The 27,464-nt window shown below is 38.7% G+C and overlaps 1 protein-coding gene across 1 annotated transcript; it reads right to left on the reverse strand.

Annotated features, from left to right (window-relative positions):
• Positions 1–2,851: 2,851 nt before the first annotated feature.
• LOC111188799 (uncharacterized) lies at positions 2,852–18,400 on the reverse strand. Its single transcript, XM_022662615.2, has 4 exons — positions 18,263–18,400; positions 15,586–15,897; positions 5,479–5,801; positions 2,852–5,334 (listed from the first exon to the last, which is right to left on the reverse strand). Exons 1-4 carry the CDS (start codon positions 18,273–18,275, stop codon positions 4,147–4,149), a joined length of 1,836 nt encoding a protein of 611 aa, XP_022518336.2. The 5' UTR covers positions 18,276–18,400; the 3' UTR covers positions 2,852–4,146.
• Between the last annotated feature and the right edge of the window lie 9,064 nt (positions 18,401–27,464).

Consider the following 27,464-nt stretch of genomic DNA (forward strand, 5'->3'; position numbering starts at 1 on the left):
GATCTCATGAATATTCATGTATCTGAGGCGGATGGGCGGAGCTACTCCTCTGTTATGTTGGTGTTACATCATCGCCAACTCCAAACACAAACATTATTCTAACTCAGATCTAAATACTCTAAAACAGGTTCATAAAAACATAAATTCAGATAAAAATAGATTTAGAGCGTTGTAGTGTAGAAATACCATATATTAACAGGATATGATATAGTAACAATAAATGTATAATTAGTTTTATAGCTACATATAATAGTTTTGTATTAATAGTAGGCGTACACTATGTAATAGCATGTTTATAAAGGTATAGTAAAATAATTTTTTTTTTTTTAAGTTTAGTGTGTTTATAATAATTGTTCTACAGGGCACAAGTTCAACACAAATAATATTTTAATAAGTTTTATAGCACCATAATATTTTAAGCAGTAGGTTATATTAAATGAGTAACAGTGTTCAGGTTCATATTATAAGAATTGTCAGTAAAAAGAAGTTTACATTATTAGTATTTTTTTATCTTGAAGTACATGTTCAACAGAAATATTATTTTAATAGGTTTATAGGTTCAGAAGAATATAATTGATTACTACACATGTATTTTTACATTTTATTGTAAGATTCCTACCATCAATAGTAAGTTTATATTATTGGAAATAAAAGTATTATAATTGTTCTAATTGTTAGACAATACATAATATAAGAAAAAGGAGTTCTGTGATGTCTTAACAATATAGATCTGTAGAAAAAAAAATAAGAGACCAATTTAGTTTCTGAATCAGTTTCTCTGATTTTGCTATTTATAGTAAAATAAACATTGTTGTTTGATTCCATAAACTATGGACAAAATTTCTCCCAAATTCCAAATAAAAATATTGTAATTTAGAGCATTTATTTGCAGAAAATGAGAAATGGCTGAAATAACAAAAAAGATGCAGAGCTTTCAGATCTCAAATAATGCAAAGAAAACAAGTTCAGAAATCAATATTTGGTGAAATAACCCTGCATCTTTGCATGTTCTCCTCCACCAGTCTTACACACTGCTTTTGGATACTATGACTATGCCAATCCATGTGCAAAAATTCAAGCAGTTCAGCTCGGTTTGATGGCTTGTGATGTTTTCAATTTGGTAAAATCAAAGAAACTTGTAATTTTTAAATGCTCTCTTATTTTTTCCAGAGCTGTATGTATAATTAATTAATGTACTCAGGGCTTCATTTCCTTAAGTTAGTGTTTTATAATGTGCATCACATCCTGTACAGCCCTGTTTAAACCCTGACCATTAAATTTTATTAATACACAGGGTTATCTGTGCTATAAAACAGGAAAAGTAAATATAATTCTGTTATCTGTGCTGGAGATATACAGGAGTGGGTGGGTGAAAACCACCTGCTGGTTGTGTGTGTGTGCATGCAAGGGCGTAGGAGCAGGTTTGATATTGGGGGGGACATATTTGCCAATATGAACCCAAGCCCACCCAATAGTTTCTTAGAACAACATTTGTGGAAATTACTTTTAATCACAAATAATCATTTTTTTCTGTATTTTGTTTTTTATTAGTTAACAAGGTGATTTTACAACCTAAACATGTTACTCCACATTACATTTACTGTTGTAAGAAAAAAATATGCATATACATATACATACAAAAATGATCAGTTATCACCTAATATTTAAAATAATATAACAGATTTGGTTATTATTATTATTATTATTATTATTATTATAATCATGTATTGGCATGTCAATTCTGTTGTATATTTACATTTTCTCCACTCTTTAAAAAAAATCCTACGCTTTTTTCTACTGAGAGCTCTTCTAAAGATTGGTGTCCTTTTATGTAAAAGAATGTAACTTTACGTTTCATAAAGGACATGTGGCCTTACTGTGAACCCTGTTCTTACATATTCTACTGAATATTAACACTGTTCTACATATTCTAGAGCTTCCTCTGCTTTAAAGGCACTTATTAAAGTAAGTGGTGGTATGATGTGTCTAATACACTGCTGGATATACATGATTAAACTCAGTAAACTCAGTAAATGACTGTTTATTAGCTGATCAGCTGGATCAGGTGGAAAACACAATTTTGGGGCGGTGATCAGGGTTAAGAAACTGCTTTAAACTACAAACATAAAGTACTGTACTACATTCTGGCTATCCTCTACATCCAGCTTCTAGCCAACTAGTTAGCTAAATTAATCCTAAATTAATAAAGACAGTTTAAAAATGAAATAGTGATTAGCTGATCAGGTACAGGGCAAGTTGAACATTACATAAATAGTTTATTTTTTCTTTAACGTTGACTTCCAATCTAACTAATTCCAAGCTAACTCACTTACACAGCTGCAGTTTATTAATCACAGTGTGTTTAATCTGTGTGCTGATTTAGAGTCGTGTATTTTTAACCAGCTATCAGAAACTTATCACAGTTTATGTGGTTAGCCTATCGTTACTTTTCTTTTAGAAAAATCTCCGTATATCCAGATCCGTTTTAAAATCAGCTGAAGCTGCGTCCCGATCCCGCTGCTAAATCTCACAGCGAGGGGGCGGGGCTTCCCCAACAGCAAACTGCCGGTCCTCTGCGAGCCGCAAAACGGATTGGCTGTTTCTACTGAGAGGCGGGACTTAATACCTGAGCCGGCTCCGTGATTGGTCCGGTCTGTCTCCTCATTAATAGTACAGCTGATCTGAGCGAAACGATATCATTTTTGGGTGGGACAAATCCACCTGTTTCCAATATTGGGTGGGACATGTCCCACCCATCCCCCCCGGTTCCTACGCCAGTGTGTGCATGAGTAGTAATACAGTAATAACAGTAATTAGTTAGTGGCCATCAGAACACACCCACACACAATGGTCCAGAAAAACAGGCTTTATTGAGTTCAGATCAGCAGACTGTTCCAGTAGAGGCATACACACACCCGTCTGAAGGCACGTCACCACAGTACATAATACTGTACTCAGCACCAGCATTTTACATCTGATCTCCACATCTGCTCCAGTTCTGCTCTACATCACACTCCCACTGTAATTAATACCCAACCAGTTCTGGACTGATCGTCTGAGTCGGTAATCAATCATTTTTTGATGTTTTGTTTTTTAAATGAAGTGCAGTGTAAATATGAGCTTCAGGTAAATATTTAAGAGCAAACCCCTTTACTAAAATAGTAGAAATGCACCAAAATGCAAGTTTTTGGCTGAAACCAAAGTAAAGGAATAATTTGTCCAAATACTAAATACTGTATAGATCACATCAAAAAGATAAGTGTGAACAGCCTAAAAGTAAACATCGTATTAGGTGAGAAAATTTGATTTGGGTCTCTTTACCTTTTGTGTGAAAATTCTCAGAATACGTTTGTTGCAATAACTTTATGTGAGGAGCTGTACAGCTTCAGATGTTCTGCTTCCATTCACTACCTCTCTACACTATACTACTGTAACTGGGTAAAATTATCTTGAACCGAACATTTTACACCAAACGCCACTCTGAATCACTCAGTTCTCATCTTAACTAAACAATTAAGCAGTTTCTGGTGAACATCTGGTGAATAATTAAATTCAGATTTTGGTTGAAATGCATACCCCTGTTAGTTACTGCGGCATAATAAGTGCATTAATAATGGAACCCAGTTTAAAAAACTGGGGTTGGATAGCATCGATTAAAAAGCGATGGAAAAGCAGGTTAAAGCCCAATCCGGAGGGGATTAGTTTCTCAGGGGGATGTCTGTGAAAAATATTTCACACTTCTACTCAGTGATAAAACTCTTGCATCCGGACTGCAATAAAAAAAAGGGGGAGCCAGTGAGTTTTTTGGCTTTTTCGGTCACATGACATCGCGTTCAGTAGCTCCTCCATTTCCACTCGCTGTTGTGTTTACGTGGATCTCCGCGGAAACGCACAAATGGCTATTTTATTAAACAGAAAAGTGACAAAACTTGGAGATGTGCGTCTGGACAGGACTACAGTTTCCAGACGACCATGGAGTTTAGTGAAAAACAGTAGATAATTTAGCCTGTAATTATCTCAGAGAACCCCCTCTGAGAGAAAATTACCTCAGAACCCCTGAGAAACTAATCTCGTCTTGATAGGGCTTAAGACAGTGCATCATCTCTATGTTTTGTTCTCCAAGGCTACGTCTTTTAGCACAGTCCCTCATTTGTTCCAGTAAATCTCGTAGGAATGTCTCTCCGTGTTTCCAGCTGCAGACCGAACCTTCTCCTTCACCACCTTCACCACCAGCCCTCCGGCCACCACGATTCCCACCGCTGCCTTTCCGATCTCCGTCACTGCCGTGATGATCCGTGCTGTAGTTCCCACCGTGTTCAGAGCACCTGTTAGCCCGCTGCTAGCTGCCAAAGCATTCTGACCGCTGCATGCAGCGCCCCCTACTGTCTGCACAACGCCCCCGGTGGCAACAGCCTGCGATGCAGCCAGAGCACCCTCTGCAGCAGCACCCCCAGCGACTACAGCATTTGGTGCAGCGACAGCCGTAGCATTAGCGATGCCAACTGCTCCTCCGACTGCAGCCCCACCCTCAAGCATCGCCCCTATAGCTGCTCCCGCCCCTAAAGTCCCACCAACTCCTGCAGCCACGCCCACCACTATAGCACCCACTGTGCCAACCTGTTCTAGAGCTTCCAGTGCTGCCTCTCTAGGCCCGGCTGCTTCTGCCCCAGCCAAGGCTCCCACTGATCCCCCCAGAAGCCCCCCAGTAGCAGCCCCCACGGCTACCGCTGTTTTCCCAGTTGCTGCTGCTACAATCGCGCCAAGAGCCTTTCCCACCCCGCTCCCTGCCACAGACACCCCAGCAAACTGCCCTGCGACCAGCCCCACCGAGCTGCCCATCATGGAGGCTCCAGCTGCCATAGCCAGAGGGGCAGCAGCTCCAAACACCGCTCCCACTGCCATGCCTGTAGCTCCGGCTGTAACCAACACCTTCACCTGGTCTAGAACCTTCTGAGACAGAGCAGCTTCCCTGCGGAAGCGGCTAACGGCTAATCGGAGTGACTGGCGCCTGCTTCCTCTCCTCCGCTCTCTCTCCCTCCAGCTCCCTTCACTCATCCTTCCATCCCTCCCCCTCTCCTCCACCCCCTCATCATGTCTTCCCTCCACCTCTCTCCGTCTCAAGCCCTGCTCCAGCTCCGTTCGTCTTCTCTTAGCTATCGCTAACCCTCCATCCGGTCTCTCCACCTCCTCTCCCTCTCCTTGTCCTCTCTCTTTCATCAGTCTCTCCTCTTCTGCTCGGATGGCGAGTTCGGCCTGCTGGAACATGGCGCTGGTGTAGAACCGCCCCTCGTTCTCCTGAACCATCTTCTCCACCTTCTGGAGTAGCATTTTTACCTTTAGAACAAAAGCAGGACATCATAAAACCACTGCAGTAAAATAAGCAGTTTTGCTTTCTTTGTGAATATACATGCAATTTTCCAGTGTTCTTTTAACATCAGCCAGATCTAATACACCATCAAAATGATTACATTTATTTACCTGTGTTCTATCTCCCATTTCTTTGTTGTTTAGTACGTGGTATCGCCCCCCGCAGGTCTGCAGCAGATCCCTCAGCTCTCTAGGAACTTCCTCCCGACCTAGAAACCCCTCTATCCCACCACCACCCTCCTCCAGGTCATCTCCACGGGTGAAGAGCACCACTGTGTGGCGCTGTAGAGCCGTTTCCCCAAACACCTGGAGCATCTCTCGGGCAGCTCGGTTCTCATTCTCTGTGTAGCGTCCAAGCGGGACCACCAGCAGGAAGGCGTGGGGGCCAGGAGCACTCAGCGTCACACACTTAGCAATTTCAGTGTGGACTAGAGCTGCAACGATACAGAGATCATATCACAGTGTGCTTTATTAGGATATCCTGATGCATGTTACAAAATTAACCCATTACACGACCACACACATGGCACTGGGAGCGGATAGCTTCACACCAAAGTGCACTTGAAGTAAAGCCCAGACCACTGATTGAGGAGTGTGTGACAGCTTTTTAAGGTTTAAAATATTTACCTCGTAATGTCAAACAGGATATACTGTGTATGTCCTACAGCTGTAAACAGCAGAAAAACATCATATTGCGATATTTTGTTGCTATACAGCTCTGGAAAAAAATAAGAGACCACTTCAGTTTCTGAATTAGAGTATAATGAACATTGGTGTTTTATTCTATAAACTAAGGCCAACATTTATTCCAAATTTCTAATGAAAATATTGTAATTTAGAGCTTTTATTTGGAGAAAATAAATAAAATTTCAGAGTTTTCAGACCTCAAATAATGCAAAGAAAACAAGTTCATATTTATAAAGTTTTAAGAGTTCAGAAATCAATATTTGGTGGAATAACTCTGGTTTTTAATCACAGTTTCTATGCATCTTGGCATGTTCTCCTCCACCAGTCTTACACACTGCTTTTGGATTACTTTATGTCACTCCTGGTGCAAAAATTCAAGCAGTTCAGCTTGATTTAATGGCTTGTGATCATCCATTTTCCTCTTGATTATATTCCAGAGCTTTTAAATTTAGTAAAATCTGAGAAACGCATAATTTTAAGTGGTCTCTTCATTTTTTCAAGAGCTGTACATTGCAATATTAAAAACATAGGTATTTTCCCCAAACTTATTCAGAAATCAATAATCCAACATGTCACAAAAAGCACTCTGTGTCTCCAAGATAATAAACATAATGGGCAGATGAACTGGCTCCGGTAAGTATGTCAAAAATGAAAAATAACAAGTAGGAATTCTTCAGTTGTATCAAGCCAAATTCGAAAGATATAAACAAAAAGAGCTCGTAAAAAGCAAAGGAAGAGAACTTAAAGGGACACATTTTGGTCTTAACGATCAGTTCCCTAAGGAAATCCAAGAAAGAAGAAAAGTACTCTTTCAGATCAGAAAAGAACACATCAAGAAAGGAACACGCGCCACAGTCTCAGTAGATAGGCTGTATCTTGATGGAAAACTGTACAGAGATATGGAAACTACTCCATGGCTATATTAATCTGTATATATATATATTGTTTAATATAACACTATTCCATGGCTGTATTGATCCGTATATATATTGTTTAATATAACACTACTCCATGGCTATATCAATTTGTTTATATATTGTTTAATACAACACAAACCTTTAAATAACACCCGTAGCCTACATTAAGCTACATACAAACGACAAATGTCTATGTTTTTCACCCTTGGTGTTTGGCTATTTTTGAAATATGTGTTGTTCTGTTAAGTGTTTTCATTTAGAAATAATCTATTTTCTAAATAATGAGTTTTGTAAAAAAGGGGGTTCTCCAGTGTTAGATTCTGTTCTTTGCTCATTTATCATGAGTTTCCTTAGTATACTTTCCTACTGCCTTAATCAACGACTAATGACCTATTATGCTGTATTAAAATCCATAATATATCATAATGTCTACTATAAAAGTTGTTAGCTGGAATATTCGTGGCATCAATTCACCAGTGAAAAGAACAAAAAATTTTAGTCATCTGAGTAAGCTTAAAGCCCATATTTGTCTTTTACAAGAAACCCACCTCACAGATTCTGAACATGAAAAATTGAAAAATAAATCTTATAACCATGTTTATTGGGCTTCCTTTAACTCTAAAAAAAGGGGTGTGGCAATTTTAGTCAGTAAAGAGATTTCTATAATCCATAACTCAACCATAACAGACACAGAGGGGCGTTTTGTTATTATTAATGTAATAATAAATAACAAAAATTTTACTATTGCTAGCATCTATGGCCCTAATAAAGATGACCCAGCATTCTTTCACCATCTTTTTTCACAGTTAATGAATTATTCAGGCTCAACAATTATCATTGGAGGGGATTTTAACACAGCGTTAGATCCCAACATTGACCGTTCCAATATCTCTCCTTCCTTTAAAATATGGCATTCAAACGAAATGATAAAACAATACATGGATGATTTGGGTCTTAGTGACGGTTGGAGATTACAAAACCCACTGACAAAAAAATACTCATATTTTTCACCTCACCACCAATCCTTCTCACGTATTGATTTTTTTCTTATAAGTAATTCTATTGTAGCTGATATTGTTAAAACACAAATCCACCCAATTATAATTTCAGATCATGCACCAGTAAGCATTAGTCTTTTCTGTACTCAACCGAAGAAATCCTTTGGGAGATGGCGTTTTAATATTTCGCTTCTTAAGGACTCAAATTTTAATGAGTTCTTTAAGAAAGAATGGGAATATTTTATTAAAATAAATGATTCACCAGACATTTCTCCTACTTTGTTATGGGAAACAGCAAAAACTGTATTGAGAGGCCAGATTATTTCGTTTTCATCGTATAAAAAAAAAAAAGAACAAGAAATTGAAAATTCATTGGAACAGGAACTTGAACGTTTAAATAAAGACTATATTAATAACCCTAAGGAACATATTTTAAAACAGCTAAGGGAAGTGAGATTTAAACTGAATAATTTAATTGACACTAGAAATCAATTTTTGATTCAGAGATTGCGCACAACCGTGTTTGCACAGGGTAATAAATCAGGAAAATATTTAGCAGATCAACTTAAGCAAAAAAAAGAGAAATCGGTAATACCTGCAATTAAAGATGACAAAGGCAACATATTAAGCGATCCACACGAGATTAATAGAGCATTTTATACATTTTATAGCAACCTGTATAAATCCTACTGTAGACCAAATAAATTGGATATACAATCATTTTTAGACCCACTTTCTCTGCCGAAAATTAACTCACAACAGGCTAGCACATTGGAATTACCATTAACCTCTGCTGAAATTTTTCAGGCTATTTCTCAAATGCCCAATAATAAAGCACCGGGCCTAGACGGATACCCGGTCGAGTTCTATAAGCACTTTTGAGATATACTCTCTCCAATATTTATGAAGATGGTAGCACATATAAATCAAATAGAAGATGTCCCCCCCCACATGAATACAGCTCTAATATCAGTCCTATTGAAACCGGACAAAGATCCAACACTTTGCTCTAGCTATCGCCCGATATCATTAATTAATGTGGATGTTAAAATAATTAGTAAAACATTGGCAAATAGACTAGAATCAGTTATACCTTTTATTATCCATCCAGACCAAACAGGATTTATTAAGGGACGACAATCTTCAGATAATATGCGTCGTTTATTTAACGTTATCAATATCTCCCAGACAAAAAAAAATTGAAACAATTAAAGTCTCTTGATGCAGAAAAAGCATTCGATAAATTAAATTGGAATTTTTTATTTATAGCTCTTGAAACATTTGGATTTGGTAATAATTTCATTCAGTGGGTTAAAACATTATATCATTCTCCTAAAGCAGTAATCAACACTAATAATATAATATCATCACAGTTCAGTCTATATAGGGGTACAAGACAAGGGTGTTCATTGTCACCCCTATTGTTTGCTATATTTTTAGAACCTCTTGCATCAGCAATTCGCCAGAATGACCAAATAAATGGTGTAGTGATTCAGAAAAGTACTCACAAAATTAGTCTATACGCAGATGATATAATACTCTATTTACAGAATCCAAAAATGTCACTTTCCGAAACTATTAAACTGGTTAATACTTATTCAAATTTATCAGAATACTCCATTAATTGGAGCAAATCTTATATTCTACCACTAAGAAAAGAAGGTTGGAACGTGAAGAATGTAAAAAAACAAACTCTATCTATAGCAAAGAATATTAAATATTTGGGAATTAATATCTCTGCTAACTGGTCCGAGTTATTCTCTTTAAATTTTAATCCATTATTAACAAGTATACAAGATAGCACTCAACGATGGATAAAACTTCCAATAAACCTCTTAGGGCGAATTGCAGCTGTCAAGATGTTTATTTTACCAAAAGTAAATTACTTATTTAAGATGCTCCCAGTTGTACCAACCTATAAATGGTTTAAAGAAATTAATTCAGTGATTAATCAATTTTATTGGAAAAACAAACCTCCACGAATCAAATTATCCATACTACAAAAAGATAAAAAACACGGTGGACTCAATGCACCAAATTTTCTCCAATATTTTCTAGCTACCCAACTGCAATATGTAATACACTGGCTACACCCAAATTCTAAAAACCAGTGGATCGATATTGAACAGTCGGAAAGTGGAGAAATAAATATCCAGAATCTTCCATTTTTAAGTAACTCAGTTAGGGCTGCCACGATTAGTCGACTAGTCACGATTATGTCGACTATTAAAATAGTCGACGACTAATTTAATAGTCGATTAGTCGTTTTTTTTTTCTTTGTTTTTCTCTCCAAACTGCTGCGACTGCCTTTCTGTCCTGGACGCACATGCGCAGTAGTGGAAACCGGGGTAGGTAGTGGACGACATCTCAGGACATTATACAGACAGGCTCTGGTTTCATGGCTACCCCGCTACAGAACTCAAAAGTGTGGGATCACCAAGAAAATAAAAGTGAAACGCGTGCAATGCAATATCTGCAATGAAGAACTTGCCTTCCTCGGCAGCACAACCGCGATGCACGAGCACCTGAAAAGGAGGCATGTTGTGGCTGATTAAATGACGAAGAAGCTAAATTGCTATTTAGCTGCTAAAATTAGCGTAAACAGAGCGTTAACTTAGTACTTAACTTACTCATCTTGATAGCTTTAAAACAGAGGTCACTAATAGGCGGACCGCGATCCGGATCCGGACCCAGACGTTGTCACAAATGCCGTCCCAAACCGATAAACTACAGAGAAGGATTTCATTCTGACAGTGGCTTCTGTTTTCAGTGCTTTTCGGTGCAGTAAACTCACAGATCAGTCATGTGTGGTGTAAAATCACCAAACGCTCTCCTCTGCCAATCAGATCTGTGCAGACCGCTGCCCTGTGTACGGTAACGTACACAATATCTGGACAGAGAGGCATTTTTTATTAATATACTTTTTTTCATAATAGTTCAAACAACCTCACGGTTGAGATGTTTCATAAATGCCAGTGCCTTATCCTTATTTTACACAGTTGTTTACACTTTATGCTAAACAGTAAAATAATTGTCTGTTACAACAAGCTGCATATTTCATTAAAGGTTTAATGAACTATGATTTTAATTGTTTTTATTTTTAGTTAGCATATAGCTGAAATCTAATGTTGGTTGTATAATAGCAGCTGCATTCTATTGTGATAAACTGTGTTTTATATTCAATTAACGTATGATCCGATTAGTCGACTAATCATAAAAAATAATCGGTGATTAGTCGACTATAAAAATAATCGTTTGTGGCAGCCCTAAACTCAGTTAGAAAATATCCTCTATTTAAAAATCCAGGAATAGCAACAACGCTTACAGCTTGGTGGAGAGCCAATAAGCTTATTAATAGTGATATAATTCCATGTATATTTACACCAATATGGCATAACCCAGACTTTCTTATAAACAACAAAACATTTATTTTTCCTAAATGGGAAAAAAAAGGAATTAGACAACTAAAAGATGTTTTCGAAAATAATAGTTTGTGTAGTTTTGCAGATTTATGCCGAAAATATGCTCTCAAGCAAAAATATTTTTTTCAGTATCTCCAATTGAAAAATGTCTTAAATTCTAGAATTAACATAAAACAAAACTCTTTAACCCCCCCACCACTAATTCAGCTTATCAGTACGTTCACTCCGGAAAAAAAAACTTTGTTATCAAAACTATACAAAAGTATAAACACGATGAATGACACCGTAATTATTCCCCACAAGGAATGGGAATTGGATCTGTCAAAGACAGTAGATATTTTACAATGGACTCAGATTTTTACAAATATATTTTTTATGACACATAATCCAAATATTCAGTTAATACAATATAAAACTATTTATAGAACACATATTACACAAGATAAGATGTTTAAAATGAAACTCTCCGAATCAGATATTTGTAGGCAATGTTCACAAGACGCGAAGGACACCTATTTTCATGCAATTTGGCTCTGCACACCAGTCAGAAAATTCTGGACAGAGGTGGTTGGATACCTTTCAGACTTAACAGACACTATTATACCACTTTTACCTTCTTTATGCTTACTCGGAGATGATACGGTTTTGGAACTGTCAGAAGTAAGCAAAAAGAAAAAAATCCCAATATTGGTCACACTAACTATAGCTAAAAAAAACAATCTTATTACATTGGAAGTCAAAACAAAACATTACAAGAACAGAGTGGTTAAATCTTTTAATAGACTACATATCATTAGAAAAAATTGTTTCACTTACAAAACACAGTCAACAGCAGTTTAGTAGTATTTGGAGCCCCATTATGAAATCTATAATACTATAAGTGAGCTGATGCCACAGCTATCTAATTTAAATGTGGGCATAGTACTTTAAAAAACATAACCCCCCTATAAACAAATATCATTATTATTATTATTATTTTTTTTTTTTTTCTTTCTTTCTCCTTTTTTTCCTTTTCCTCTTTCTTAATATATGTCCTCCCTTAAGAGTAATGCAATTTTGCAGAGTGAAATAAAGTATTAGACCTCCAATGAGGGGGGGTGGTGGCGGGTAAAAAAAAAAAAACTACAGTGCTTTGTTAAATTGGATTTCTTTTTTTGACAAGGTCAATGAAACAGTTGAAGATGCTCTCCAGACAGAGATTCTTCTGCCTGCCATTGAGATGCAGGACAAGGTATTTGAGGTAGTGAAAATGAACATGCAAACTGCAAGGAAGAAAGTCGAAGCAAGAAAACAAGCTTCCAGGGCTGTGCTACACACTTTTGCTGTTGGTGAAAAGGTGTTAAGGAGGAACATCAGAAGCCAGCAACGAAAAGGAGGAAAGTTGGACAGTGAATGTCTGGGTTACTCTTACTTTTTTACGAGGCAAAAGTGCAGATTTATTGGGTGAAAACTGTGTCAAGTTTTCGAAAATCAATCTTGATCACTTGGTGCCATTTGTGGAGGAAAAACCACACATTCCCCATAAACTCAAGATGCATACATCTCCTGTCTTGCCAGAAGCAGAGATTCATACATCTCCTCTACTTCCAGAAGCTGAGATTCCTACATCTCCTCTACTTCCAGAAGCTGAGATTCCTACATCTTCTCTACTTCCAGAAGCTGAGATTCCTACATCTCTTGTCCTGTCAGAAGCAGAGATTCATACATCTCCTCTACTTCCAGAAGCTGAGATTCCTACATCTCCTCTACTTCCAGAAGCTGAGATTCCTACATCTTCTCTACTTCCAGAAGCTGAGATTCCTACATCTCTTGTCCTGTCAGAAGCAGAGATTGCTACATCTCCTCTACTTCCAGAAGCTGAGATTCCTACATCTCCTGTCCTGTCAGAAGCAGAGATTCAGAAATCTCCTGTCCTGCCAGAAGCTGAGATTCATACAGCCCATGTCCTCACAAGGAAACCCACTTCACCTCCTGTCCAGAGAGTTAGAAGGCGTGCATCAAGTCACTGTGGTGTTGAGAATAGTAAGCTGCCTGATGCTTGTGTGTTGGTGTCCAAAATCGGGCCATACAAGATATATGAAATGGATATAGCATGTCTTGCACCAGGAAAAGAACTGGAGAGTGAGGTTATAAATGCATACATCTATGCAAGGGTGCGGAACCACAATCAGGCATGTGACAAAAAGGCCTACATGATCGACACTTTTGCCATGAGTAAAATATGGCAAGGGACACCCTAAATTTTAAGAAAGTGGAATCCAAGAGAATACACTATTATTTTGGGTGTCATAAATGAACACCACCACTGGACTTTAGTTGTTATGTATCCATCACAGAAAAAGACCATTTTTATGGATCCATTGGGTGAGACCAAAAACAAAGTAATGAAGTGCTTAAAAACCACAAGAGACTTCATGAGAACAAAGGGGTGCAAAGTGTCAGGGTGGACTTGTGATGTCATTCCCCACCCAAGACAAAAGGATGTAACATCATGTGGTGTCTTTGTTTGCAAATTTGCTGAACAAATCTTGCGAGGGGAAGCTGTCCACTTTTTGAACACAGACCAAGCATTTGACCTCATACGAAAAGACATGGCATCATGGCATCCTTACTCAGGAATCAGAGGATTTGTCAAATATCTGTTGCTACTGTGGTGAGGAGGACCCAAGTTATCCAGTGTTGGCATCTGAATGGATTGCCTGCGATGGATGTAACCGATGGTTCCACCAGTCATGTGCCAGGAACCCACCAGCAGAGGAAGAGTTTTATTGTTCATCATGTTCAGCAGTGTAGACATACATTTTGAAATACTTGATATATTTGATATACTTTGATATACCAAAGTCCACTCTATTATACGCTCCTACCTAGCTGCTTCACCCACTGTCTGCTCTATTACACACTCCTACCTAGCTTCTCCACCTACTGTTCACTGCTCAACAGGGCACTGTTAGCTGGAAATTTCTGGAGAGTGGAACATTCTCAGTTCAGCAAAAACACTGAGGTGTTTAAGAACACCAGCAGAACTGTTGTATGTGATCCACTCGTACCAGCACAACACTTTCTAAACATTTCATACACCACCACCAAACCAGCACAACACTTTCTAAACATTTCATATTATGTTACATTATGAGTTTAATGTTATATGTAACTACACATAATATATATTTGTCCTAATAGTTTCATGTGTATAAAGTTTTAAGTATTGATTTGTTCATTAAACAATTTATCACTGAAAAAAAAAAAAAAAAAAAAGTTGTATCAAGCTGCAAAAATGCATGACATGAATTTGCCCTAAGCTACATTGCACGTCCTGCGATGTGACTAATATGCAGCCACACACTGCTAAAAATGCTCCCTGCAGCACAGAGCGGCACTTTAGGGGCCATAGGAAAAATACTAGACAAAACAAATAATGAGCAAATCTATTAAATTTTCTCAAAATGTGATCTTGTGATGTCAAACCAACGGTATGATTGGTATTTCTAGGTATTTTACTATTGGTTTGACATTACGAGGTAAATATTTTAAACCTTAAAAAGCTGTCACACACTCCTCAATCAGTGGTCTGGGCTATACTTCAAGTGCACTTTGGTGTGAAGCTATCCGCTCCCAGTGCTATGTGTGTGGTCGTGTAATGGGTTAATTTTGTAACAGGCATCAGGATATCCTAATAAAGCACACTGTGATAGGACTCATCTTATGCTGGCCTGAATAGCTGCTGGTTTGGAGCAGCTCCTGCATGGTGAAATACAAAGCGTCCAAAAAGCTCTGTTCCTCACACCTCTAGACTCTTTGAATCCAATAAAACTAATAAAAAACAGCAAATGGCTGAAGATTTAGCAAACTAAACAAGCGATAATGACCTACTCCCCTAAACAAACTAAGAATTGGTCTTGTGTGAAGTGTGAAAACACCACAAATATTCTCTTATTCCTGGTAGAATGATCTGGACTTGCTTTGAACTACTGCGCAATAGTCAGTTACTTTTGTGTGTGTTCTCCATCCATCTATCCTTGCAAAATCGTTCTTGTAACTTGCCAAGAACATTCTTCTTAATAACGCAAGCCCATTCTTAACAACCCTGTTATTGAAAAACAGCCACACAAGCTCAATCTCAGACTGTGATTGGTCATATAATTGTTTGTATAATGTTAACAATATACTGCACATCCCTGTTGTAGAACCTACCAGCTTCCAGACGTGTGTCTCCAAATCCTGGCATGTCCACCACCACCACCCTCTTCCTCCTGCTGGAACCTTCATCATCACTCTCCTCATCCTCGGGCAGATCAGCGCTGGCCTGCTCGCACACCTGCGTCACCGACCCCGCCCTCAGCTCAGACAGGAAGTGACGTCTTCCCAGGATGGTGTTTCCCGATGCACTCTTTCCAGACCCTGTTCGGCCAATCAGCACAAGCCTGAGCTCCTCGTCTCTCTCCCCATGTCTCTCAGCCTCGCACTCTCTCTTCACTTCATCGCTGTCATCTCCAGCTTTCTTCTCTAAAAACAAAATGAGATACAAAAAAAATATTTTTAGGGATGACACAGATAAGAAAAAACTTAACAAACATATTTAAAATAGTTTATGTATTTTGCAATATACAGTTATGGCCAAAAGTGTTGGCACTCCTAAAATCTCTCCCAGAAAATTATTGCTATTGCAGGTTTTGTTATATACACGTTTATTTACTTTGTGTGTAATGCAACTACACAAAAATAAAGCAAAACCAGACAAAATTATCATCATGCCTTTCTCACAGGCAGCAAAACAACCCCAACATATTCAAATCTCCACCATATTTAACTGTATGTACTGTATTTTTTCTTTGTAGGCCTTGTCCCCTTTTTCGTTCGACAAGAAGTTTTTGGACGAGATTCATTTCTCAGTGGGTCCTGGGGTAATTTCCTCTTTTATAGGGGGATCCTCTGTGATTTTATTCCCATCCAGAACGACCATGTATGTGTTTTTATCAGACATCCTCTGAGAAAATTACAGGCTAAATTACCTACTGTTTTTCGCTAAACTCTGTGATCCTCTGGCAATTTTAGTCCCGCCATACTTACCTCTCTGAGTTTTGTTTAATAAAATAGCTATTTGTCCACTGCCACGCGCATTTCCAAGGAGATCCATGTAAACACAACAGCGAGTGGAAATGGAGGAGCTACTGAACGTGATGTCATGTGACCGAGAAAGCCGAAAATCTCACTGGTCCTCCTGTTTTTTCAAATGCAGTCCGGATGCAAGAGTTTTATCAATGTGTAGAAGACGTCCTCCTGAGAAACTAATCCCGTCCGGCTTGGGCTTTAGTCACATTAATTTTGTGAAACTGCAGTCCTGTTTTTATATGTGGTAGGATGGTCCCCCCTTTAATGTGAGTCTTGGTCCTCCCAAGGTTTCTTCCTCCTCCTGCAGCTCTGAGGGAGTTTTTCCTTGCCTCCGCGCTCACTGGGGGTTCTGTATTCTGTATTTTCTATGTGTAATGTTTTGCCTGATTCTTTGTCCTGTAATCATGTTTCTGTAAAGCTGCTTTGTGCCAACACCTGTTGTAAAAAGCGCTATACAAATAAATTTGATTTGATTTGATTTGATATGTCTTTGTTTTAGCAACAAGGACACTGTGGACAAAGAAACATTCAAATATCTGCAGATGGACTTGTAAGCTTGAGATTGTTAATATTTTTGTACACAATTTTGGTTCTCAAGTCCTCAGACAGTTCTGTCCTCCATGCTTAGTGTGGCACACAGAGCCATAAAATGCAAAGATTGAGTCATCTCCTCTTTTTTACTTTGGTTTCAGGTGTGGATTTTATATTTCCCACATCGTTACTTGCCACAGGTGTTTGAATGAGCATCACATGCACAAGGTGCCAGTAATTTTATGTGAAATTATACCATTTTTTCTGCTTTTTGTGTCGTTCCAATACAAACAAAAGGAAATAAACGTGTGTACAATAACAAAACGTGTAACTGAAATAGTTTTCTTGGGGAAATACTTCAGTGGTGCAAACACTTTCAGCCATGACTGTAAAGAAATAATTAAATTAGCTAGTTTATTGTATTTAAAGTAGTGTTGGTTTAACAGCATTGTGTAAGTATGGGTTTGTGCTCTTTTGCCCAGTGTTCAGGAACATTCCCTGCAATAAAGCCTCCCCCACAGGGATTTGGTACACTGCACTAAAGGCTTGTTTAACTCTATTATTTCATAATAAAGCAGTCATAACAGCTTTTTTTGATTATAAGTGTTTAAATCATATTTAGATGTATCTTAAGGAGTCTATGTGATAATAATAACTTATTAACAATGTGATAGCTAGGTTAGTTATTAGTCAATAAAGTTGCATAATGCTGGTTGACAGTCGAATTTTCAGGCACTGTTTAAGGTGGAACTGAAAAATCGAGTGAGAAGCCAACTTTACCTTAGTAAAAAGGTATTTCTGATAAAACCACAAGCTAGATAACATATTAAATGATGTTTTCATCTGATATACACATATGTAAGCAGTACTAAAGCCTTAATTTTTATCGGTCATTATCATATTATGATAATATTATTAAGCCCAACAATAGCAGCCATGGTCAACAAACAACAAACTATTAACGTTATATCTAGCTAACGCTATCATGAATACACAAAATAATGTATTTAACCTACAAACCTAAAGCTAAAAATAGTCCTGATAACGTCACCTAATAACATTACCGCCAGCTACCTAACGTAACTAAGTTACATGCCTACAACAATACACGTCCTTTGGTTAGCTAAAGAGGCTAACTTCAGCTCAAAGAGCTAAAAACATTTTTTAACCGTAATCCTAGTGGGATTTTCTTCAATCTAAAAGTAATAAACTGAAGTAAAAGCATTACCTGATCCAGCCATGGTGCAGATCTGACCTCACACCCACATCAGACTGTGCAATTAGTACTTTAACAGACTGTGTGTTTAGCAAGTCTGATCAAATGCCACCAAAACACACAGCATGAACTTTGACTGAGGATTTAGAGCCCCCTAGTGGTTCATGACTGTAATAGACAAAGTACAGCCACTGGCCACTTTATTAGAAACACCTGCTGCCACCTTAATAGTAACTACAATCACTGGCCACTTCATTAGAAACAATTGCTGTGAATGAAGTGGCCAATGATTGTAGTTACTATTAAGGTGGCAGCAGGTGTTTCTAATAAAATGGCCAGTGATAGTAGTCACAATTAAGGTGGCAGCAGGTATTTTTAGTAAAGTGGCCAGCGATTGTAGTCACAATTAAGGTGGCAGCAGGTATTTCTAATAAAGTGGCCAGCGATTGTAGTCACAATTAAAGTGTCAGCAGGTGTTTCTAAAATTGGCCAGTGATTGTAATCACAATTAAGGTAGCAGCCGGTGTTTCTAATAAAGTGGCCAGTGATTGTAGTCACAATTAAGGTGGCAGACAGTGTTTCTAATAAAGTGGCCAGCGATTGTAGTCACAATTCAAGTGTCAGCAATTGTTTCTAATGAAGTGGCCAGTGATTGTAGTCACAATTAAGGTGTCAGCAGGTGTTTCTAATAAAGTGGCCAGTCATAGTAGTCACAATGAAGGTGTCAGCAGGTGTTTCTAATAAAGTGGCCAGTGGCTGTACTTTGTCTATTACAGTCATGAACCACTAGGGGGCTCTAAATCCTCAGTCAAAGTTCATGCTGTGTGTTTTGGTGACATTTGATCAGACTTGCTAAACACACAGTCTGTTAAAGTACTAATTGCACAGTCTGATGTGGGTGTGAGGTCAGATCTGCACCATGGCTGGATCAGGTAATGCTTTTAGTTCAGTTTATTACATTTAGATTGAAGACTGCTGCTGCAACATCCTCCAGCATCACCGGTTTGGCAGTGGGTCAGTAATGGTCTGGTGAGGCATTTCTTTAGAGGGCCACACAGACCTCCATGTGCTCGCCAGAGGAACCCTGACTGCAGTTAGGTACCAGGATGAGATCCCCTGACCCATTGTGAGATCATATACTGGTGCAGTTGGCCCTGGGTTCCTCATAATGCAGGACAATGCTAGACCTCATGTGGCTAGAGTATGTGTCAGCAGTTCCTGCATTATGAAGGCATTGATGCTATGGCCTGACCCTCCCGTTGCCCAGACCTGAATCCAATTCTGCACATCTGGGACATCATGTCTCATTTCATCCACCAACACCACACTGCACCACAGACTGTCCAGGATTTGATTTACGCTTTAATCCAGGTCTGGGAGGAGATTCCTCAAGAGAACATCCGCCACTTCATCAGGCTCATACCCAGGCGTTGTAGAGAGGTCATACAGGCATGTTGAGGCCACTACTGAGCCCCATTTTAACTTGTCTTGAGGAATTTCTACTGAAGTTGGATCAGCCTGTCATTTGATTTTTTCACTTTGATTTTGAGTATGATTCTAAATCCAGACCTCCGACATGGGATTATAATTTTGATTTAGATTGATCATTTTTATGTTATCTTGTTGTCAACGCATTCCAGCATGTAATAAATAAAGTTTTTTAACTGGAATATTTTAGTAATCAAGATCTAGGATGTGTTATTTAAGTGTTCCTTTAATTTTTTTGAATGTAATATAATATAATATTATATTATATATATTATATTATATTAATATTAATATGGGGGGGGGGGGGGGGGTAATAAAAATTGCCCCTAGGTGTGAATGTGTCTGTGTGTCTGTCTGCCCTGAGATGGATTGGCGGCCTGTTCAGGGAGTATACTGCCTTCCGCCCGATGCCGGCTGGGATAGACCCTAACCTACACTCACCCCCCCCCCCCCCCCCCCCACACACACCCCAGAAAACCCAACAGATAAAGCGGTTGGCGATGAGTGAGTGATAATATAACATAATATAACAAAAACCCACAGTTCACAGTCAGAAAAATATAAACAAAATTACCTAATAAATAGATTTTATTGATTTTTGCTGATTTTAGCTTATTTACACTTCTCTAAACTTCTAATGAAACCTTCTTTAAATGTAAATAAGTCTTTAATTGTAGGAACTGTACAGTATTTTACTACTGTCACAATCTCAGTCCATGTTTAGAGTTATAATATAATACATTTTACTTGTAAAACTGGATCAGCATTACAGATATATAAACATAAAAAAATAAAGAGATGCATTAGACAACAGTTAAAGTTGATCACAAGCTCACTACATGCTATAATTATATCTCAATACGTCAGCACATTCACAATCACAAAGAAAGAGAGAGAGAGAGACAGAGAGAGAGAAACAAAAAACAAGGCAAGAGCGCGAGAGTACGCTTTGATGTCTCCTTCCTTAACCCAACACTATTTCATCCATGCAATTAGATCTTTACACAAATAATATGTAAATGCAAAAACACTGCTGACTAAAAAGAAAAAACAGCCCGTCTCAGATTCCCAACAAACATGATGATCCCCAGTATTTGGGAAAATATTCTACGAGACAATAGTGTGTAATGAAAGCACACTATGGAGTGAATTTTGTGCCAAAAGTTTTACAGAAAAAAATAAAATCTGTGATCAAAATGTTGATCAATCAAAAGCAAAAAGTGTATGTTGCAAATTCAAAAGAGAAAAAATATATAGCAAATATATCTTTTTAAATATACTTGGTTACTTTATTTTTTTTTTTTGCATTATTTCAGTTTGGATTTTGCCAGTCTTTGCTTTTATTTTTGTGTTTTTGTGAATTTTCTGTGGATTTTTTTAAATAAAAAAAGTCTTTAACAGAAAAATCCAAAAAATCCACAGAAAATTAACTAAAACACAAAAATAAAAGCAAAGACTGGCAAAAATCAAAGCTGAAATAATTTTCAAATAACTGCAAAAGATAATAAAATAACCAAGTATATTCAAAATATATATTTGCTATATATTTTTTCTCTTTTGAATTTGTAACATACAATTTTTGCTTTTGATTCCTTTGATTCCTTTTATTGTGGATTTTATGTTTTTGTGTAAAACGTTTGGCACAGAATTTACTCCATAGCACACACAGTGTTATGCATCTCATAAAATAAGCAGCTTCCCCTCTGTAAATTTTATTTGTTCAGAGCTTCAAGTAGGCAAGGTTAAGGTGATGGCTTACACTATGATTCAGCTGGTGTTCCCATCATAGAGTTTCTGTGGAAAGAGAAAGATTGTGTGAAAAACAGAAACAGGGAGTGCGATCATAATCCACTTGCTCATTGCACACTCACTGACTGTTAGGGCGTTTTCACACCAGCACTATTTGGTCCGGTTAAAACAAACTCTGGTCCGTTTGTAACTTTAGTGCGGTTCGATTGAGCAGGTGTGAAAACAGTAATCGCACTCGGGTGCGGATCAAAAGAACCGGACCGAGACCAGCTAGAGGAGGTGATCTCGGTCCGGTAACAAACGAACTCTGGAGCGGTTCTCTTGTGGTGAGAACGTGATCCGGTCTCGATCGGATCCAGCTATTAAATATAAGCCATTTATTTGAGCTAAACTGCTGATAAAGCAAGCACAGTTTAAACTGATATATTAGCCAGATAACGCTAATTACCACAGCTGTGAACAAACACTGTGTCCGTGCACGCGCCGTCTGCGCTGCATTCACTGCTCACAGCCGCGTGACTCTGTTTATTATGTATAAATCTGCGCTGCATGTAGAAACACTGTGTTTGAAAGCGCAGCGTTTCAGCGTTCAGTGTTAAAGCACAGATATTTGCACTGGAACACAAAATCTTCTCGCTGTATTTACTTTTTCGTATATTTATATTAAACATACTTCCGTGTCAGACAGCTCTGACCAATCAGAGGACACAGGCTGCTCGCGTGGTTTATTGATGTGCATTTTGGTGCGTTTACATTTATGCCTATGTGAAACCAGACCGAACAGAGCGAGAAAACGCTCCAAGTAAACAAACTCAACAACTGATTCGGACCAGAGAAACGAACTACAGGTGTGAAAACGCCCTTAAATTACTAAAGTATCATTTTAAAAGGACCAGTAATCTGATAGATCTAAGTTGAGCTTTGTTATTTATATTAGTCACATCTTTAATATTAATATTGAAGCACAGCATTGGTAAAGAAAATACTGCTATTTATTAGCATTCTCAGCAATGTGCCTTTACAATATAACCATGCTAACGAACAGAACAATCAGAGAAGACATAACATTTATTAAACAGCAGAATTAAACAGCAGGCCTATATGCTGTAAATTAATCTAAGGAATGAGAACATCAAATATATGTTTTGCTTGTAACTTTAAGCTAATTTGAAAAATATGGCTTATCACCTGCACCAATCACATTACTGCTGCCTCTGCAGTAGTATGGCCTTCATAGTAGTGTTATGTAGGGATTTTGCACAAAGGCACTGTTAGGAGTTAGTGTTTATTGGCCCATGCAATCATCTCTGTGGTTTGTACAGTCATTTGTCTTCGCAGTCTGTGATTTTTGGACGTGTTCTTCAGTCTATGCAGTGATTTCCACTACAGAATCATGACTGTTTTTAATACAGTCCCATTATTAATGTACTGCCGCTCTTCACCCCTGAGGACCAGACAATCACCAGCATCCAACTGTGACCATGATGATGATGCCAAACACTGGTGGTATCAAATCAGGTCAGTGAGAATAAAGGTGCCCCCTGCAGCTTGACTTAGCATTTCACTTGCCATTTCCTTTAAAGGGATAGTTCGGGATTTTTGACATGAATCTGTATGGCATCAACATGACCAGTGTCGTGCATTCTCACTGACTTACCCCCGACCATGTCCGCTGAGCGGAGTTCTTGTCCAGTATTGTCCGAGCCGAAAGTAGTCCGGCATGTTTGCTGGGGTCACGAAACGAAAGCGTTTTTCTTCCCAAAACAGTACGAGTGCAAAAGAGTGATTTATTTGCATAACAAAAAACGGTGTCTGCAAAAGTCACGCCTCATTATCACTGGGGCACTACTTTCATTTTGGATCAGTGCGCGCGATTGCGCAACCTGGCAGCTAGCCTACGGTTTCGATTTCACTGTTTACTGTTCGGGAACATGTCGGACTACGAGAGCGACGAGGAATATATTGATTTCCGCTCAGAGCCAAGGGGGTATCTTTATGAGCCTGAGTATACTGAGGAGGAACTTGCCCAAATCGAATTGGATCGTGCAGAAAGAGAGAGGGTGGACAGAGAAATGATTGAGACCGAAGCTGGAGCCGCTGCTGCTGCGATACCAAGGGTGGCCGACAAATCCTGGTGCACTTGTTTGAAGTGCGAACTAATGCCGACAGAGGTGGAATGTTACTGCTGCCACGAGTGGGATTTAGTTATGCCCGAGATACAGAACCTGTCAATTGATGAGGACGTCGGCGGGCCAGCTGCTGCCTGCATCACAAACAACAGCGGGCATGGAGAAACATAGTCATCCTCGCTGAAGTGCGCACCGCAAACACGAAGCTTCTTCATTTTCACCACTTTGGTGTCCACATGGAAGCCCATTGCAAGTATCCAAAGTTGCCTGAGAGCAATGTCAGTCACGGGGATACGATGGAAACTGTGCGGAGAATCAGCCACATCTTTGTTGCTACAGCCTGGATAATCACAAGTCCGCACCATTTTAACACACACACATACAAATGTATAAATCTGTGTTCAAGAAGCTTATAAAAGCCGATAAACCTCTCTCTAAAGCTTGCTCTTTGCGTTGCTGGTTGAAGCTGAGCGCAGCCAATGATCTGAAAGACTAGTGCGCTGCTCGCAGTTAGAATGACATGCGCACTGATCCAAAATGAAAGTAGTGCCCCAGTGATAATGAGGCGTGACTTTTGCAGACACCGTTTTTTGTTATGCAAATAAATCACTCTTTTGCACTCGTACTGTTTTGGGAAGAAAAACGCTTTCGTTTCGTGACCCCAGCAAACATGCCGGACTACTTTCGGCTCGGACAATACTGGACAAGAACTCCGCTCAGCGGACATGGTCGGGGGTAAGTCAGTGAGAATGCACGACACTGGTCATGTTGATGCCATACAGATTCATGTCAAAAATCCCGAACTATCCCTTTAAGAGCCAGGTGACTTTGGCAGATAACTATTTTATGGAACAGATTTCAGACTGTGAGAGTGTGCAGTCAGCTTATTTACAGAAACAGCAAGGTTATTTTATTAATTATTCTGTTTATTGTCGATGTAAAAGTTGGGTTTCAGCACTGCTGTGTGTTACTGCGAATGTGTGCAACAAGTGCGGGTGTAGGCATGCTGAGCACAACCAAGATAGCTATGAACGCCTGACAGTTGACTGTTGTCAGGTTTTAATCAGTCAGTGGTGCACCTGTGGTTTTTCGTGTGCCAAGATCTAAACATGGCAGCAATTTACTTGAACACACCTCAATTTCAGACAACCACGCCCATCAGTTTAGATATATGGTAGATTATATATATATATATATATATATATATATATATATATATATATATATATATATACCGGCGCAAGATGTATAAATTGGACCCAAAGGCTTTATAAATAGTCATTTCTTAAGAGAAATGAGGAGCTAAAGCTTTCATATGGAGACCCACTTGTACACTGGTACATTAATCTACACTATTACAATGGGAGTAATAATCCTGATAGTAATATTGGTTAGTAAATTCATGCATACCTTGATGACTTATTAGACCCATTACTCCAATAGAAGAAGCACCACAGCTCTCAGTGCAGTCAGGAGGAAAAGGGTCACAGTGTTTCTAATCTCACCTAAAAAATGAATCAAAATGAGAGTGAAACTTGTTCGAGCAACCTCACTCTCTCACTCTCAGCCACAATCGTAATACATGAACTGAGAACTTCCAGGTAGTGAAGGACAAAGGACACTCACCAGAACTCCCTAAACTCTTGCTGGTGTGTTTCACAGCTTAGAAAAAATATGCATATTTTGTTGAAATATATACAGTATAAACACATTTACATCCCCATTCAGTGTATAGCAGTTTAGCCCCAAACATTCAGCCTTCAACAGTTTAGCCCCACCCATTCAGCCTACAATAGTTTAGCCCTGCCCATTAAGACTACAACAGTTTAGCCCCAACCATTCAGCCTACAGCAGTTTACATCCACTCATTCAGCCTACAGTAGTTTAGCCCTGCCCATTAAGACTACAGCAGTTTAGCCCCACCTATTTAGCCTACAGCACTTTAGCCCCACCCATTCAGCCTACAGTAGTTTAGCTCCACCCATTCAGCCTACAGCAGTTTACATCCACTCATTCAGCCTACAGTAGTTTAGCCTTGCCCATTAAGACTACAGTAGTTTAGCCCTGCCCATTAAGACTACAGCAGTTTAGCCCCACCTATTCAGCCTACAGCAGTTTAGCCCCACCCATTCAGCCTACAGTAGTTTAGCCCTGCCCATTAAGACTACAGCAGTTTAGCCCCACCTATTCAGCCTACAGCAGTTTAGCCCCACCCATTCAGCCTACAGTAGTTTAGCTCCACCCATTCAGCCTATAGCAGTTTAGCCCCACCCATTCAGCAGTCAGAAGTGGTCCATACCTGTATACAGGGTCATCCACTGGTACTGTAACAGAGAGCATTCTGATTAAAGCAGTGTAGAGCAAGAACAGTCTAAGGGTATTTGAATAATATTTAATTTTAATAATAACTAATAATTAAACGTTTACAGTTCACAATCTATAAATGTGTTTTGTTATTATATTAAATAAGTATGATGGACTCCTCCATCTGACATGTCGACAGCATGGATGGTTGACACTCGAGACGTTGTTTTAATATCATAAGAAATATAGACAGTAAAGTTGCTTTAATAATAATAATAATAATAATAATAATAATAATAATAATATGTATTTATTTTATTATTTGTTATATCTAAAATGCATTAGTCAGATATTTTCAGGAAACCAGTTTTAGTTTTGTTCTTTTACAATAGTTGGTACTATATAATACACCCGAGAAATGTTACACTTCACCTCCATTACATTGTTTAAACATTAATGATTTAAATAACTTAAAAAAAAAGCATATATTAAACTTGGGAGGCATTGAAATAATTTGCAGCACAAAAATGTACGACACTTTGTTGCGGCTGTTGTTGTTTTTAAAATGCTCTATAAATAAAGTTGAGTTGAGATATATATATTATATTATATTATATGGGGTGGGTCTGCTGCAGGGGTTATGTAAATAGTTCATTTTGCAACATTACTGCTTTATCACTTATCAGGTTACTTCCCTTTCCATTAGTATATCCTAATAAATCCACACTGGGATAGGACTGGGGCGAGAGTGAGTGCGGATGCTGACAGCATGATGATTAACAGACAAAGGTTTTACGATCCTAAAGGCAGAAAAGTGAAGCACAGGACTGCAGAATCGATTTAAGCTCTAATAGAGGAAATGACTGTACCTCAGAGTCGTGGCAGGTCATCTCATACTGAAGTCCACTGATACAGTATCTGGTGGTCACACTGGTGGGTGTCACAGCAAAGACTAATGGGTGCAGGGTTCTGTTTTGTGCTGTAGAGCTTCCATCAGCCAGGAGATATCCATCCTGTACAGCAACCATATAACACAAAGCAAACAGCAAGTCAGTCTGATACTGGTAGGTGTAGTAGGGAAGTGAACCCAAAAGTGCCATCAAAGATTTTTTTTTTTAGTTTAATGCTTTACAAAGTATACCTGGAAGGACCAGGCCTGCTCACAGTTGCTGTCATACAGATGTGTGAGGACTTCAGGTGGTGCTTGAAACAAGCATTGATCTGAGGAACAGATGTCCTCGCAGTGCAGGGTGATGTTGGACTTGTGTTTCTGTCAGCACACACAGATGAAGAAAAATTTGTTTATTAGCAGAGTGAAGCTGCTGTGTCAAATAACGACCATCAGTAAATGGCCAGAGAGAGAGAGAGAGAGAGAGAGAGAGAGAGAGAGAGAGAGAAAGAGAGAGAGCAGTGCAGTCAGGGCACTTTGCAATCTTCTTACCTGTGTACTTTGTAGTGTAGTGTTAGGGTTGCTGGCGAACAGGACAGTCAGAGGAAGTTTACCAACATACAGTAGTACTGCTAGCACCTTTGGTAACGACATC

Source organism: Astyanax mexicanus, chromosome 3 (assembly GCF_023375975.1).
Source record: "Astyanax mexicanus isolate ESR-SI-001 chromosome 3, AstMex3_surface, whole genome shotgun sequence".
Taxonomy (NCBI): domain Eukaryota; kingdom Metazoa; phylum Chordata; class Actinopteri; order Characiformes; family Acestrorhamphidae; genus Astyanax; species Astyanax mexicanus.